Source organism: Monodelphis domestica, chromosome 1 (assembly GCF_027887165.1).
Source record: "Monodelphis domestica isolate mMonDom1 chromosome 1, mMonDom1.pri, whole genome shotgun sequence".
Classification (NCBI taxonomy): domain Eukaryota; kingdom Metazoa; phylum Chordata; class Mammalia; order Didelphimorphia; family Didelphidae; genus Monodelphis; species Monodelphis domestica.
In genome coordinates this window covers 228,979,671-228,994,567 of record NC_077227.1, presented here as the reverse complement: position 1 = coordinate 228,994,567, position 14,897 = coordinate 228,979,671, and the positions used below count along the sequence as shown (strand labels likewise).

The following is a 14,897-nucleotide window of genomic DNA, read 5'->3' as shown; positions in this document are numbered from 1 at the left end:
CGCTGCCATCAGGGCAGAGCAGATGTGTTAAAGTGGGTAGGCCTGCACGGCATGCTCAGTGGGTGCCAATGACAGAAAACCTAGTAATGTTCAATCAGTCACATATAATTATAGTTTTAAATGAAAGATAATTTGGTGGCCAAGTCTTTCAAGAGGGAAAAGTATCAATTGTCCTGCTTAGTCTCTATAATAAATCAGACAACTGAACCATAATGTGAGTGATATAACAAGAAAAAGAGAGATTTCAGGTATTTGGAACTGACACGTTTATTATTTTTCTTTCAGCTAGAACAAATACACATAAGATGTTGGTAAAAAGTAAGCCCTTTACTGCTTTGTTAAAAATAAAATCCACATATAAAGCTTTTTAGCAGAATTTCAAAAGCAATAAAACACATTTTATGTCTACAATACGTGTTCTAGTTTTTGATACATGTGTTGTCAAGTTGATACAACTTATTCAGTACTTGCCTATACAAAGGAGAAACAAACTTCAAGACATGAGGGGAAAAATACATGCATTTCACAAATGAGACAAGTATCTACTCTTTAAATCTGTCAATAAATAATCCATAGTATAAAAATCCTTAACTCTGTATAGTTTAAATTAATGGCAGTGCTGATTATTATCATAATGAAACAAAGAACACTAATATAGCTGAGCATATGTACATTTTAAAAAATCTGAAATGAATTGGAAGTTTTTGTTTTCTAAATAATTCTGGAAGAACCAAAGTTCAATGTTACACAATAAATTAACACCTTAAAGTTCTAGCCCAGCTAGAAGTCATCAGTCCTAAAAAGTGACTTGCCATAGTTAAAGGTTTGCATATAAAGGATATAAATCTTAGGCCAAGAAATGAGTAAAGTTCATGACTAAATGTTTAAGTCACTCTCTTAAAGAAGAATCACCATAGATATATTAAATAATTATAATAATAAAATGGTTTCCTATAGGAGGGAGATAGAAACTGAAATTGATCTTTGATATATAGAATAACTTTATTCATTGCATAAACTGTCTTGGGTTCTACAAAGAGTTATAACTTAGAACAAACATGCTGAAATATTAATTATATGTTCGTGACCTTATCAGTTCTACCCAAAGTCTTTATCAAAGAAGACCCACTGTAAATATTAAAATGGATTTTTGCATAAAGTTTCCTCCATTCAACTTTAAACATGAAAAAAATGAGCAATATCTAAAGCAATTTCCAATCTAGGAGCTCAGTTATATCATTTTAGGCTACTGAACTAAGCTTTTTTTTTTTTGGTACCCAACTCTTGAATCAAAGCAGTTCATGTACAGAGTTGGGGCAAGAAGAGGTAGAAGAAATGGAGGAGGCATAGTATTAAGGTGGAAAAATCAGATAGTACAGAGTCAACAAGAAAACGCAGGCATAAAGAATCAATGATCACCACGATTGCTGCTGAGCAATCTGTCTTAATTAGTAGAATATATACAGACCAAGTGATGAGCTGGATTTACTAGATGTTCCTATCATTTTGATAGAAAGGTAAAGACACAGCTATTCAGGCAACCAAGAGGACAAGTGTCAAAGACATAATCCCCAAACTGGGAACTAGGTTAAACACAAGTATATGTTAATGCCTGAAAAAAGTCTTAAATGGGGGATTTAAACATATTTTGCTTTTTGTTATACAGACATAGCCGATCTTAGAATCATAGAATTCAGAGCCAGAAGAAGTCATAGAGATTATCTAGGCCTCACATTATAGATACACATTGGCTCAGAGAGACTTACCCAAGATTGATAGCTGGTAGTGGAAGAATTGTACTACTCAGTTTTCCTTAGTCTTAAATCTAGTGCTCTTTCTAGTGGTTGTGCTATCTGAATAATTATTTTGAGGTATTGCAGATTTGAATCAAATGTACAATTAGCTGTTTAAAACAATCAAAAAGAAGGGGGGAAAGACAATTGTCCATTACCATTAGGAAGACTCCAATCCATCTTAAAATGGAAACTACAACACAGAAAAAGGTTGTTTGGATTTTAACGAGATTAATTATGTCATTCCCAAGATGTTATTGGGATGAAGAGTTTATTGTTTTTATGATCCTAATGAAATAAAAATAGAAAATATAAAGTTCTTTCATCCATAACCAAACTTGTAGTACCTGAGCATACCATGATTCCCCAAAGATGACAAAATGGATTTCTTTTGATGACAGACAGTCTATGTTGGACAGTGTTCTTCTTTTCCTTTCTTTCCTCTTTTACTCTAGCTGGTGAACAAGACTTATGTAACTTGAGGCAGAATTTAATTTCTATTTTTTGTAGCCTCAGTCTTTGGGTCTCTTTCCTAGTGGTGATATCTGTGTTTTTCTTAAGATATCTATGTTTCACATAATTTGTACCAGCTTTGGGTTCTCTACGGGAAAGAATCTTTGCTCGAGTAGACTCCCCATTAATGAAGGATGATAGAAGTCAATGGTATGAGTGTTAATATAATCCAACATAATACAAGTTTTGACCAAAATGGACACAAATCCTCAAGGTGAGAAAGATAGCTGGAGATGGATGCTCTTCTTCCATATCTCTGGCACCTTTCAAATCATTAAGAGTCCAGCTCCCCAAGCTGACCTTATGGAAGTTGTCCCTGAAACCTTTCATGGTCTATATGTTGAAATGAACTGTCTTGATAAAGGGACATATACAAGTTGTGTGTTTCTTTTTTGTGTTGACAACTTTATCTATCATTCCTGTCCCAGGATTCTACCATACTTTCCATATCATGTTTCTGGAACATGTTTATGATTCCAAAAGGTGTCAAGTCCATTTCCATGAATTTTTAGGGACATAGTCCTGAGAAATCATCTAGTCTAACCCCCTCATTTTAGCAAATGAGGAAACTTTTTATAGAAGTGACCAATGTATTCTTAAATCCAAAATCTGTACTTCAATAACAGTCCTCATCATTAGGTGATATGAATTTGTAGCCTAACAGTGCATAGGGAGATTGTCAGAATCAGAGTTGGAAGGGAGTTGCCAAAGGTCATATTGTTAATGGTGGAACAAAGAATACAAAGGAGTTTCTCTACATCCTTAGCATAAAATGCTATCCACTAGGTAATTCTGCATCATGAAATTTTCAGGAGTATTCATAGAATTGTCATAGTAGAAGATCACATCATGCAATTCTGGTTCTAGTTTAAGCTAAGGCCTACTAAAGAAAGATATTATTAAAATATTTTGGAAGGAAATCTTTTATCCTTTATAAAAGACAAGTTTTTTAAAGGTAAGCTGGGTACTGCTAATCACCTTTAATTAGATCAGCAAAATATTTAAAATCTGAACAAAGGCACAAATTTGATATTAGTGAAGTGGAAGTAAAATAATCTCCATTTTATTACAATTTGTGAATTCATGACAAGCTTGCTATTAAAACTCTACTTTCATCTTTAAAACAAGTAGTGCTCCAATTTTCTCAGTGTTCTTTTAAATGATTCAAAGAACACACATAAAATAATTATACATTTTGTTGATCTTAGAGTTAGAAATATGAAATTTTGTAGGCCTAAATTACAAAAAAGTTGAAGATACATTATCAATACTATCTCATTAGGAGGTGATGCTTCAATTGAAATTTCATTCAAACTGTTTATCAGTTTGATGGCCTATGACTGTATTTATGGACAATCAACTAGTTAATGGTATACTGGGCCTTATAAGGAAGTTGTTATATGTTTATTTTAGATGCCTATTAAAATTAAAACCTATTTTAGTAACAAGTAATTTAAAAGCACTTTGAAAATGTAAAATGTCATTAATTGGGATATCATATACTTCCTCTCAGAATGGTAGGTAAATATTGCACTATCAGAAAGCTACACACTACTGTTCTAAACAGAAAGAAATTTGTTTTAACAAAAGTAAATTCCAGTAGTCTTCTAATTAGGGAGTATTAGTTATATACTATTCCTGTGTTGGAAATAATTATTATTCTTTTGATCAAACTCTTTGTTAAGTATGCACAGTAAAAAGAATCCCTACTAATATGATTAGATTCTGAAAGATTGTTAGAAATCTCTTTTAATTATACTTGAGAGAATAAGTATGAGGTCTGTTGCAAAGTAAAAATAAATATTTTCTCAGTAATCAAAAAAGGATTGTAATTATGATGGCACAAGGACCAAAAAATGAAAAAAAATGGCAGATATTAATATACATATACTAATAACCTAGTCTATTTCAAAATTGTATTAGTTTCTTTTTAGAATAGCTCCAGAGAGCATTGATTTATTTTATTCACAAAATGAAATCTGTGCTATTCTGGATGTGGTAGATTCATGAACTGTCAGAACTGGAAGGAACTTTATAGATACAATCCCTTTGTTTTGCATTCTCAGCAGGGGAAGCTGAGAGTCAAATGATTGAATTATCATAACTGAGTCAAGCAGATGTAAGTGCATTTTTAGTGAATTTGATGCTGAGATTTTTCTCTCTATATTTCCTATTCTTCAAATAGAGATTTATATTATGAAACAAAATATGTTTGTCTTTAATATTTTGATATTTCTGATTGCTTCACCAAAAATAAGAAAGAGGATGAAGGGCACATGGATTTTAAAAAGTTAGTTCCATTAGGACTAAGACATTTCAGATATTGTGAAGGTGAAGGTGAAGGATATTATTTATGCTAAGAGTATTTGGAGAAAATTTCATTATATTTTTAAAATAGAACCAAGTGAAAATTAATCAAACATGATTAGAAAAACATTTAAAAAATGACAAGTATATTTAAAACTTTTTAATGAATTATTTTTCTTTTTTAAGGCCAAGACCTGTAATTTCATTTGTGTGGGGAACACTCAGTAAGATGTTTGTTTTATCATCTGTAATCTCTCTTACGGCCTTTTGGAAATTATTGTGTTATTTACAGGCTTAATTTCTTTGTGAAATATAATTTTTTACTCTGGGCTACATGTTTATTTTAATGAAGTTAAAGTTAACATGGCTGAGAGCCTAATCATATTTTTATTCAAGTATAATTCATTCTAAAAGATAGGTTCCTATATGGTAACATAAATAGATGAGAAATTCAGGAATGTTTCTTACAAGTTAATTAGGTGATGTAGGCACCAACTGGTAATCTGAATACTTTTAAAATAAAATATTTTTTACAAATGATAGGTATAATTTAAAATGATTTTTTCAAAGCCAGATACATCATTTGGATATTTAAATTCTCCTTTCTAGCTTCCATTATTTTAAACTATAGGTCATCCAAATTTAGTACTTTAACATAGTCAGCTGGATATTGAAAATTCCCAAATGTGTTTCTGTATTTTGAAGAAAATATCTGACCTTTGGGTAGGAGAGGAAGAGGCATATGACAGGTATACATTATTTTCCTGAACTTAGCATGAAACTATTACAAAAGTTAATTTTCAAAGATTTCTTCTTGTAACCACAAAACATACACTCAGACTGAAAACTTATTAGATTTTTAAGTACACATATGCCTAAACTAACCCATTTTAAATTTGTTTTCAACTAAATATATCATTAAAATCTTTTGAGTGCTTCTGAAAGTTAGTATATTCATAATGACTTGATAGCAGAAGAGCAAAATTGAGTTCAAGATTACATGTGATAGGCAATCACTTTATAATTTAAAAAACCCAGAAAACTTATACTTGGTTATTTTATACAAACATATAACTATTATATATCTGTATATTCATATCAGAAATAGTGATTCAATAGAATATAAATTACATTGTGTACTTATCCATCTTTTTAGCTTATCAATTTTCTTAATAAATCTACTTGTGATTCTACTAATTATGCAATAATATATTTATGCTGTCCCATAAACAACAAATTTACCTTTAAATGTTTTAAGGAAATATCTTATACATTTACTATTAAAATATCTTTAAAGCATTTGCCATTCGAATTTTGTAAATCCTTGACTTTTATACCCAATACAAGTAAAGATATTTGTATAAAATAATAAAGAATATTAACTTTTTAAATAAAATTATTTTGAAGTATATACAAAGCCTAAATAATTTTTTCTTTAAATCTCTATTGCATTTTCATTAACAAAAGCTGGATTTCATGAGTCATCTCAGTTAATAAAAAAAAATTTTTTTACTGAAATTTTTTACTGAAATAATTAAAATTATAACTAGTGGGTATATATACACTTAGAATAAAGAAGAGAAAACATTTACTAGATATAATGTTGGAGCAAAGGAAGAAAATATTATTAAAAGGGACAAAATTATAAAATTGCAAATAGCAACATTTTAAGAATTAATTTCTAAATAAATCCAATATTTATTTTATTTCACGTATTATGTTTGATATAATGAAACTGCTGCAAGTGACTAGAAGAATAAAAAAACATTTCTGAGATATTGACATAACATGCACACACACAAACCTGTTTTATCAGAAATGTAGGAGAAGAAAGATATGAGAAAAGCACTAATAAAATAATATGCTTGTGAATCTGGGGAATCATCTTAGCATCTCCTTCATTTGAGAGCAACAAAAATAATTAATCCTTGTAATAGAGATAACAGTCTTGTTAAAGAAGAGGTAGCCCCCTTTAAAGTATATACCACTTTAATACTTTAATACTGCTCAAAAGCCCAGAGAAAAATTTTCAGACTTTCTCTGCAAGGGACAAAAATCTACATTTTCACAAAAAAATTCAAATTCTGCCTGTAGCAAAGGATTTTCCCCAGTGTTAGCAGTAGTTATTTTTAAAACAGAGTTGATGCCAAAGAAAGGCAGTGTGGAGGTGGATATTCCCTGAATAGCATGTACTGAAATTTATTATATCTTAATAGTTATAGCTTCATCCACAGGATAGCTTATAACTATTAAATGGGAAGTACTTCAGGAGGGACTAGCTAGCAACAGGTGGCTAAGAATTTTTAAGGTGCCTTGAGAATAAAACTTACTTCTGTGGTCCAACCAGTTGAAATAATTTTCTAGCCTCCTAGTACTATTATTCATAGATTCTGTGAAACAGGACAGAAAACTACAAAATTGGTACTTATTTTGCCCTTATTATATAAAATCAATCCATCTGATAACCTTTTTGAATTAGAAAGGAACCATGATCAAGGGAAAAATACTTTACACTTCTACCCTAATCTACTAAGTGTGTAATAATTGTAAATTCCTAAATTATATATTTTTCTATTTTTTGTTGTGACAATTTCAAATCCTGGAATAAAACAACTGTAAGCCATTTTAGTCTTTTAAAGCAATTTCTAAGTGGCTTCATAGTTTATTTTGAAAAAAGGCACCCATTTATAAGCTGAAGTCAAAGTAGAAAGCTATAGTCAGAATATTTTTTTCCTTTGGATTTAGGGGTGGCCATGTATCATGTTTGCTTCTGTGAAGGGTGCTAGATTTCTTCCTTACCCTTTTACTCTTTGGTATTTGATTTCAAACAATCAAATGAAATGCTGCAAAATGAGATGTTTTTATAATGTAGATGCCCACATAAGGGGAACTAATCTATTCTTCAAAAACATTCATCTTGGCAGCATAGAAACTTGAATTGGAAGGAAACTCAGAAATGACTTAGTTTACCTCCAAATCTACATAATGAATCCTTTTGACAACATTCCTGATAAGTGATTATACCTTCCTTAGTCAAGTGGTAAAGTGTAATAACACATTTTAGTCTTTGATGGGCTACACAACATTCCAAACAACAAAAGCTTTGTGGTCACCAAATCACAAGCATTTCTAGGCCATTTGTGTCTTAATTTGGAGTTATATAACATAACCACATTAAGTATTAGAACATAACCACATAACCTTTTCTCTTGGTCTTTCCTGAATGTGTAAATGTATAAAATCCCAAACAATAGTCTGATCCATTACAACAAGAAGTTCTACACAGATAGCACCAAGTAACCTTTTTGAAATAACAGCATTTAATAAATACACTGCATTCCTAACAGAGGTTTAAAAAAGTTGCAAACTGAGTCAGCATTTCCTAGATTGTCCTAAAACAAAGGTGATATCTGACATGTCCATCAAGATGATTAAATGACTGCCCCTAGATAAATACATTTGAGTTCCTCCTGCTTTGATTTGCATTGATTACAGTGTTACTAGGCAGGTAAATGGGGAAAAGGGTTGCCTAAATGTCTTTATTTAGAAGATAATCACTTCATTGAGCCAGTATAGAAGTTGTGAATAGCCCTTGAATACTCATATGTTTTAAAATAAATAAATAAATTTATTGTCATGGTTTCAGTAAAAGCTAACTAGAGCTCTAGTAATAAGATAATAACTCAAAACCATTTTGAAAAGCTGCCATCTTCAACTTCCTGCCAATTTGCTGGTCTCTAAAATTATTTACTTATCCATAAATTTTAATTTCTATGTGAGCAACAAGAAGCGGACAATGCACTATGGTGAAATATCAGCACAGTCAAGCCAATGTGTATGTGGCACAAATTTAAGACATGGATGGGCAACAGAAAAATGTTTGGGAGAAAAAAGAAAATTCACTCACAAATGTGAAAAAAATCAACTAAAAATGTGGTAAAAATGACAATGGATATGCTTATTCTTAGTTATCAATGTGGTCTATGAGTCACAAAAATGCTTCTGTCCAACCATTTTTAACTTACTTTTGCTAAGACATAATGAATGGAAAAGTTTATTTAAAATAACATTCTCATCCTTGCTTATGGTTGTGGGAGAATTTACACAGTTACATAGAATAAAATTCTAGTAATCTAAAATGTATTCTTTTAAAATTAATTTTAAAAACACAATGTTTAAGAAAATATAGAGCTTTAAGTAGAAGTTTAAAGGCACTGTTTTTTTTTTTTTCAAATTAAAAATCTAAAAGACTTAAAATTCCTATGTTATGTTCATTTGGTTTTCTATCATACCTTTTTTTCTTAAATTCACAAAATATGCAATATTTTAAAGAAAAAGGACTTCTTACAATTGGGGATTGTAACAAACGCCTTTTCAACAAAATAGCACCTTTATATTTTCTTTATCAAAACAAAAACTATTTTGCACTTTAATTTTAATTTCACTGGATTATGTGTTTATAATACATATAAAAATAATCTATCCAAATTCACTGTGGAACCTGAACAAGCATAAATATCAAAGTGTCAATTAGGAGGGGGAAATGTCTGTTTTCAAACTCCATAATGTATACCAGTACTTAAAAAAAATTAAAATGTCACATGTAATAATAACAATAATAATAGAATCATACAATTAGCCACTAAAATTTTAAATGACTACTAATCTAATCTCTTGCCTTGAAATAAAATGTAATCATAAATGTCAAAAGTACCCAAGTATCCCTTAGTGGGATGAAAAATAATTGTGAAACAGGTCACTTGAAAATCTTTGGAAAAATGGTTTATTAAAGCTTGATGAAGTGTTACGAAAAACTATGATAACACTACAAAGCAATATGTCTATTTTTGAAAAAAATACCTCTTTGCCGCAAACTGAAATTCAACTTATTGTAGGAAATCAAGTACTAGAATACTATTCATAAAGCTCACATTTCATTTCCTGAATAATGCAATTTCAAAATACATTTGGGGGGCTGAGTCTAAGATGAGTTAAAAAATGGATATGGATTTAAAAAAAGAAAAAGAAACACCTTTAGGGAATGATCTAAAAAGAAAATGAATTTTTGGTGAGATGACAGATTTTGTAAAAATCAAATAAAGTACACAAAGAAGAGCCTTAATAACAAGAAGAAAATGAACCAAATGTAAATACTATTGCCACAATGTCCAGAGGTGTAGAAACACATTTGACCTACACTATACTAGTCAATTATCTTTAAAATATAAGCATTCCACTAACATGTTCAAATCTTTAACATTTTCTTTTAGTCTTAAAAAACTAGAAGTGTTCAATCTTAAGCAGTAAGAGCTTTCCTTATTTTTTTTTTTAAATACATGTTGCTTTCACATATAAATCTGGGTCCTTACACATATTGTTATGTAAAAATAGGAAGCAGAATTACAGGTATCAACTATTTTTTTTTTAATATCTTCACCTATTCTTCATGGGTAGGAAGAAGCCAAATATTTTAGAAATAGTTGTATGAACTGTATTTCTTATAGTCTAACTACATGTCCTAGGTTCTCTGGAATAGTACCAAATTCAAAGGAAAAAAGTACTTTAAAAACTGAGATTTTGGAAAAAGGAAACAGTTGATTTTAAGTTTTAGGTTCAAAAAAATATGTTCATTTTAAGTCTAACAGAAGCAACATATGGAGCAACAGTATCTGGCCAAATTCCAGATTCATGAAATAGTATGAACAAACAACTTTAGACAAGGAAACGAAGTGCAATGGCAAGCACCTCACTAAAAATACAATTGGGAACAAAGAAATGGAAAAAAGGATAAAGGCCAGAAAGAATCACTTGCTAAAACTCAGAAGTCAAAATGCTATAGAGAATGACTGAAATCAGGTTTGTGAAGTGCTCTTACAGTGAAAAAGTTGCTCCTTTCCTCTTGAGATCCATTTCCAAAAGCAATTTATAAAGAAACTATCTTTTGGGGATATATTCAGTATGTCTATATTTTCAGGTGAAGTTGATTAGGAAAATGAACAGTTGAATAAAACCTACAAGGTAGTTGTGGAGACTTTTTTCTTTGGGTTAAGAATATTTGGAGTATCTTGATAAACATTTCTTTTCCAATGTTAATTTTTCCATTCCTTGAGCCCTAACAATTTAGAAACTGCCTCCTAAGAAAATTCTTGATTCAGTCATTTTCTGCTGTTAATTTTTTAAGAGCCAGTTCCCTAAAGAAAAGGACACACATACGAAAGATATATTTAATTATCATAGGGAAATAAATAGCAAATTCCAATATGATTTAGTAATATGACTTCCAAATTTATATACAAATTATTTAAAATGAAAAGATATTTAATAACACTGTAATACAATTCACTTACAAGATCATTATTTTCCATAATTTAAGTGGCTCACCCTAAATAAACTTAGCTATTTAGGAGTTAATAATTACTAGGAATTTGATTAAACAAATCTTTTCTTTTATTATTGGCCAAAAGAAGACCACACTGAATAATTAACAAATCCTGGGTAAAAGAAATGAGCAATAAATTAGAAATGGTCCCCTCATAAAAACATGTTTCCTGTTGAATTTTTAAAGTAGCTAACTGAAAGAGGTGAATAAGAACATACTAAATCGTAGTCATGCTCTTGTAAAATAACATTTGAGGATATATTTAAAATAATGTGACATTCAAAATAAATTTTGTCTTCTATAAATAAAATTATTACAATGCTACTAGTCTTTTAAAATAATTTCTCATACAATTAAAAGCATTCATTATGTAGTCACCAGAAATATTAGAAGCATTAAAATTAAGACAAAGTTCAAGGGGGAAATACTGGAATTCAAGGCAGGCATATTAGGATGTGCATGAAATGTTTCAGGAAAATGGAGATATAATTTATTAACTTACTCTGTTAGAGGTGTGACCCATAATTACTGGAAGGAGTTAATGAATTTCATTATATCTAATATATATATTTATTCAACTAAAAGGAGCTCATCTTATGAATAATGATAGACTCTGAAGAATCATGATTTCTTTAAGGCTAAAAAGCTGATCTTCAATTTCTTAGTTTCTTTCCTAAAGTATCATCTTTGTCCTTTTATCTCAATCACTGATATTAAGTTTCAAAAGAAAATAGAGTCCCAATTAATTAGAACTTATAAGCAGGTCAAGTTGCATATTTCCCAAACAAGAACATTCATTTAGTAAAAATGCAATGGGAGTTGGCAGGGGTGGAGTTGGTAGGAATTATGGTGTGGGACTAAATCTATATGCCACATTTATGGTAATTTGGTACACCTGTATTTCTTTTTGGTTTGTTCACATGCATTTTCATTATTTATTGAAAAAAGGCAGTCATTTCATCTTAACATTTTGCATATGGGAAAACTGTTTTTTCTTTCAGTGGCCTGAAAGCATGAATTTCAAAATGTAACTTATTACATAATATAGTTCGAATCTGTATTTTAATGGCACTAATTATAAGAGCATAATACATTAAATAGTGACATTTTGGTATTTATAATTAGGAGAGGGAGAATTTTGAAAAGGAAGGCATCATTATGGACTTAATTTGAAGCCTTCTTATAGTAAATTTTGATCATTTAGAAGTGGGTTATTAGTTTGTGGTTTAACTTAACCATTCCTTTCTCATTAGTGCTGTCTTTTGCTTATTTTATCTCTATAAAGCTCTTCCATCAGAAGACAGAATAAAGAAAAATTATATTTATCAGTTTCTAATGTTTACTTTAAACTACCATCAACCACATCCAACCACAACCAAAAGGATATTGTTTGAACTTTTTTCTTAACTATTTTCCTTTACTCAAGAAAAATCTCTTTAGGTCTGTATAGCAATTGCCTTATTTACTACTTTGCTGTGCAGTTAAAAAAAAAGAACTACCTCTAGAATAACTGTTGCTATTAATAGGAATTTTAATTAATAGTACAAATTTGTGTTTCATTTGCATATTCTGTGAACTGCTTGTGGATTGTGATAATTCATTCTAGGCTTTCCCATTATGACCTTGAATACCTAGTATACAAATAACCATCCCTGACTCAATAAGAATTATGAAACCACTGGGCTCTTTCAAAAGTACAAAAAAAATTACTCTTAATGATTCTTAAGAAGAAAATGTGAATAAAATTTATATCAATATTTTGAAAATATCAATATTGGCCATTTAATTCCCAGTGACATCAATTACATATTGATTTAATATTAAATATATTCCTACATAAACAGTGCAATATTTCAGTATTCACATCAGGCTAAAGTTAATGCTGCTATTATCTTTGATGTTGCCATCAAGAAAGTAATAAATAAAGTTCATGCCCAAATCCTCTCCCAAATACTCAAAAGGTTATCATTGATTAAAAAACCACAGAAAAACACATTAGTCTTGACTTTGCTACACATAATTCCTACAAACATGGTTAATCTCAAATTTCAGAGTCTTTATAATTCCCTGTGTTTTTTTTGTAAAATAAAATCTAACTACAGTTCCTATAACCTTTTTTTTTTTTGCATAGGGAATGGATTTATTTTACTTTAAAATGCAGCAAGCTCTTAATGAAACTTCTTAAGACAAAAAGTTAAGCACTTAAGATTTCCATATTAGTTCAGGACTCGAGCAATAAAAGTGCTCTGCATAAATTTATAAAATGTTTTTCATTTTAAAAGTTAATTGAAATGTTTTAAAACAAATCACATTTATGATGCTAAAATAATTATATACATAATAAACTACCACAGGAGGAAATCCCTCCCTGTAGCACAACACAGTGTACAGTTATGAAGCACAGTGTTTAGTAAAACTTCCCTTTAGTTTGTCCTCACATCAGTGCATAAGTGGCTTACGATTTCACCATATAGTTAGGCCTATTTTATTTGTTGCATACGAAAAATAGAAGAGGGATGTGAGGTGTAAGTTAAAGTAGATAATGGAAAAAATGGTTAAAATACAGTACATGTGGTATAATCTGTGCACTTTATAAAACAGTCTGCTTTATTTTGTTATACTCCTTCATAAAGTGCAATATGACTTAGAAAAGAGATAAATGTACCCTAACATATTGCAATAACCATTAAAACAAATTGCTAGGAAAGAGCAGTGTGAAATTAAAAACATATATAGTTTAACATGCATTTCTCATATGGATCCCAAATACATAGTGTGGGATCATATGTTTTTGAATCCTTTTTAGAAAAAGATTTACATTTGCAGGTTATCATCATCTGTAACCACAAATTAGAAACAATAAATTAAAACCTTCCCTCAAGAAACAAATATATCCAACACATGAAATTCATCACAAAATTCTTAAGAAAAATCAGACATTTTCACTGGTAAGTCACTATGCAAAGGGTGCAAAGTTTTCTTTGAAACCCCATGACATCCAGAGTTGGAAACATTTTACTTAGCACAGGCCAATTCCTGTTAGCAGACATCTAAATAAAGACTTATTTTGTAAGCAGCTCAAACCTAAACGGTTGGGAAAAATCTCTAATTTAATATACGGAAACCTTTGCTCTTTTAAGAAAAGTACTGTTTGTATTAGTCTTGATTTCCAAACAGTGTTAATACTAGCTCTATTCACAGTAATATACTGGGCCCAGAATAACAGGACAAGGACAAACCAAACATGTTATTTAGAAGAAATCCATTAAAAGGCAGAATTCAAATGAGAGCAAGAGGACATGGCAGGTTTTTTTTTTTAATCAACAAACATCTCTCAGTTCTGAACTGGGGGAAGTAAAGGTGATGGATGTCACCAATTCTCTTCCTACCACTGTAAGAGTCCTCAGTCAGAGAACTGGAAGATGGTTTCTGGATTATTGCTATCAGGATTACTAGGTTGCAGTGTCTTTGTTGGTGTAGTTTTACCATGAGAATGAGAGGAAGAAGAATGAGAACTTTCACTGGAGCTGCTGCGGGTCTCTGTACTTGTGCTGGTTTTCTTCATCTTTCTTCTCTTTGCAAGAGGAGCCTTATCAACATTCTGGAGGCAGAATCCCTCCCTTTTATACTTGTTGAAGGCCTAATGGGAATAAAAATGATATGCGTTAGAGTAAGACTATCTTAATATTTTAAATTCCACTAATAAGTCATGTCTTATTGTAGCAAGGTCCACCACTTTGGCATTCGAATCTTGTATGTCATGAGAAGATGGAGGCTACCTGGATAAAGTTCTCCCAGGAGCATTTCTCTATTCTTCAGTACACGTTCCCCTACCCTGACATTCATCCTTTTATTCTTCTGTTTAGTCTGTCCTCCTCTATAACCTGCCTGCCAGCGGCTGTTAT

At 30.6% G+C, this 14,897-nt stretch overlaps 1 protein-coding gene across 6 annotated transcripts in view; it reads right to left on the bottom strand.

Annotated features, from left to right (window-relative positions):
* Window positions 1-249: 249 nt before the first annotated feature.
* The window catches only part of RPS6KA5 (ribosomal protein S6 kinase A5), a 201,727-nt gene continuing 187,079 nt past the window's right edge, over window positions 250-14,897 (bottom strand). For all 6 annotated transcript variants that reach the window (XM_056810522.1, XM_007472595.3, XM_007472594.3 and 3 more), the window contains one exon: window positions 250-14,632. In XM_056810522.1, coding sequence (XP_056666500.1) covers window positions 14,396-14,632 — 237 coding nt within the window. In that variant the 3' untranslated portion in view covers window positions 250-14,395. The remainder of the gene's footprint in view (window positions 14,633-14,897) is intronic.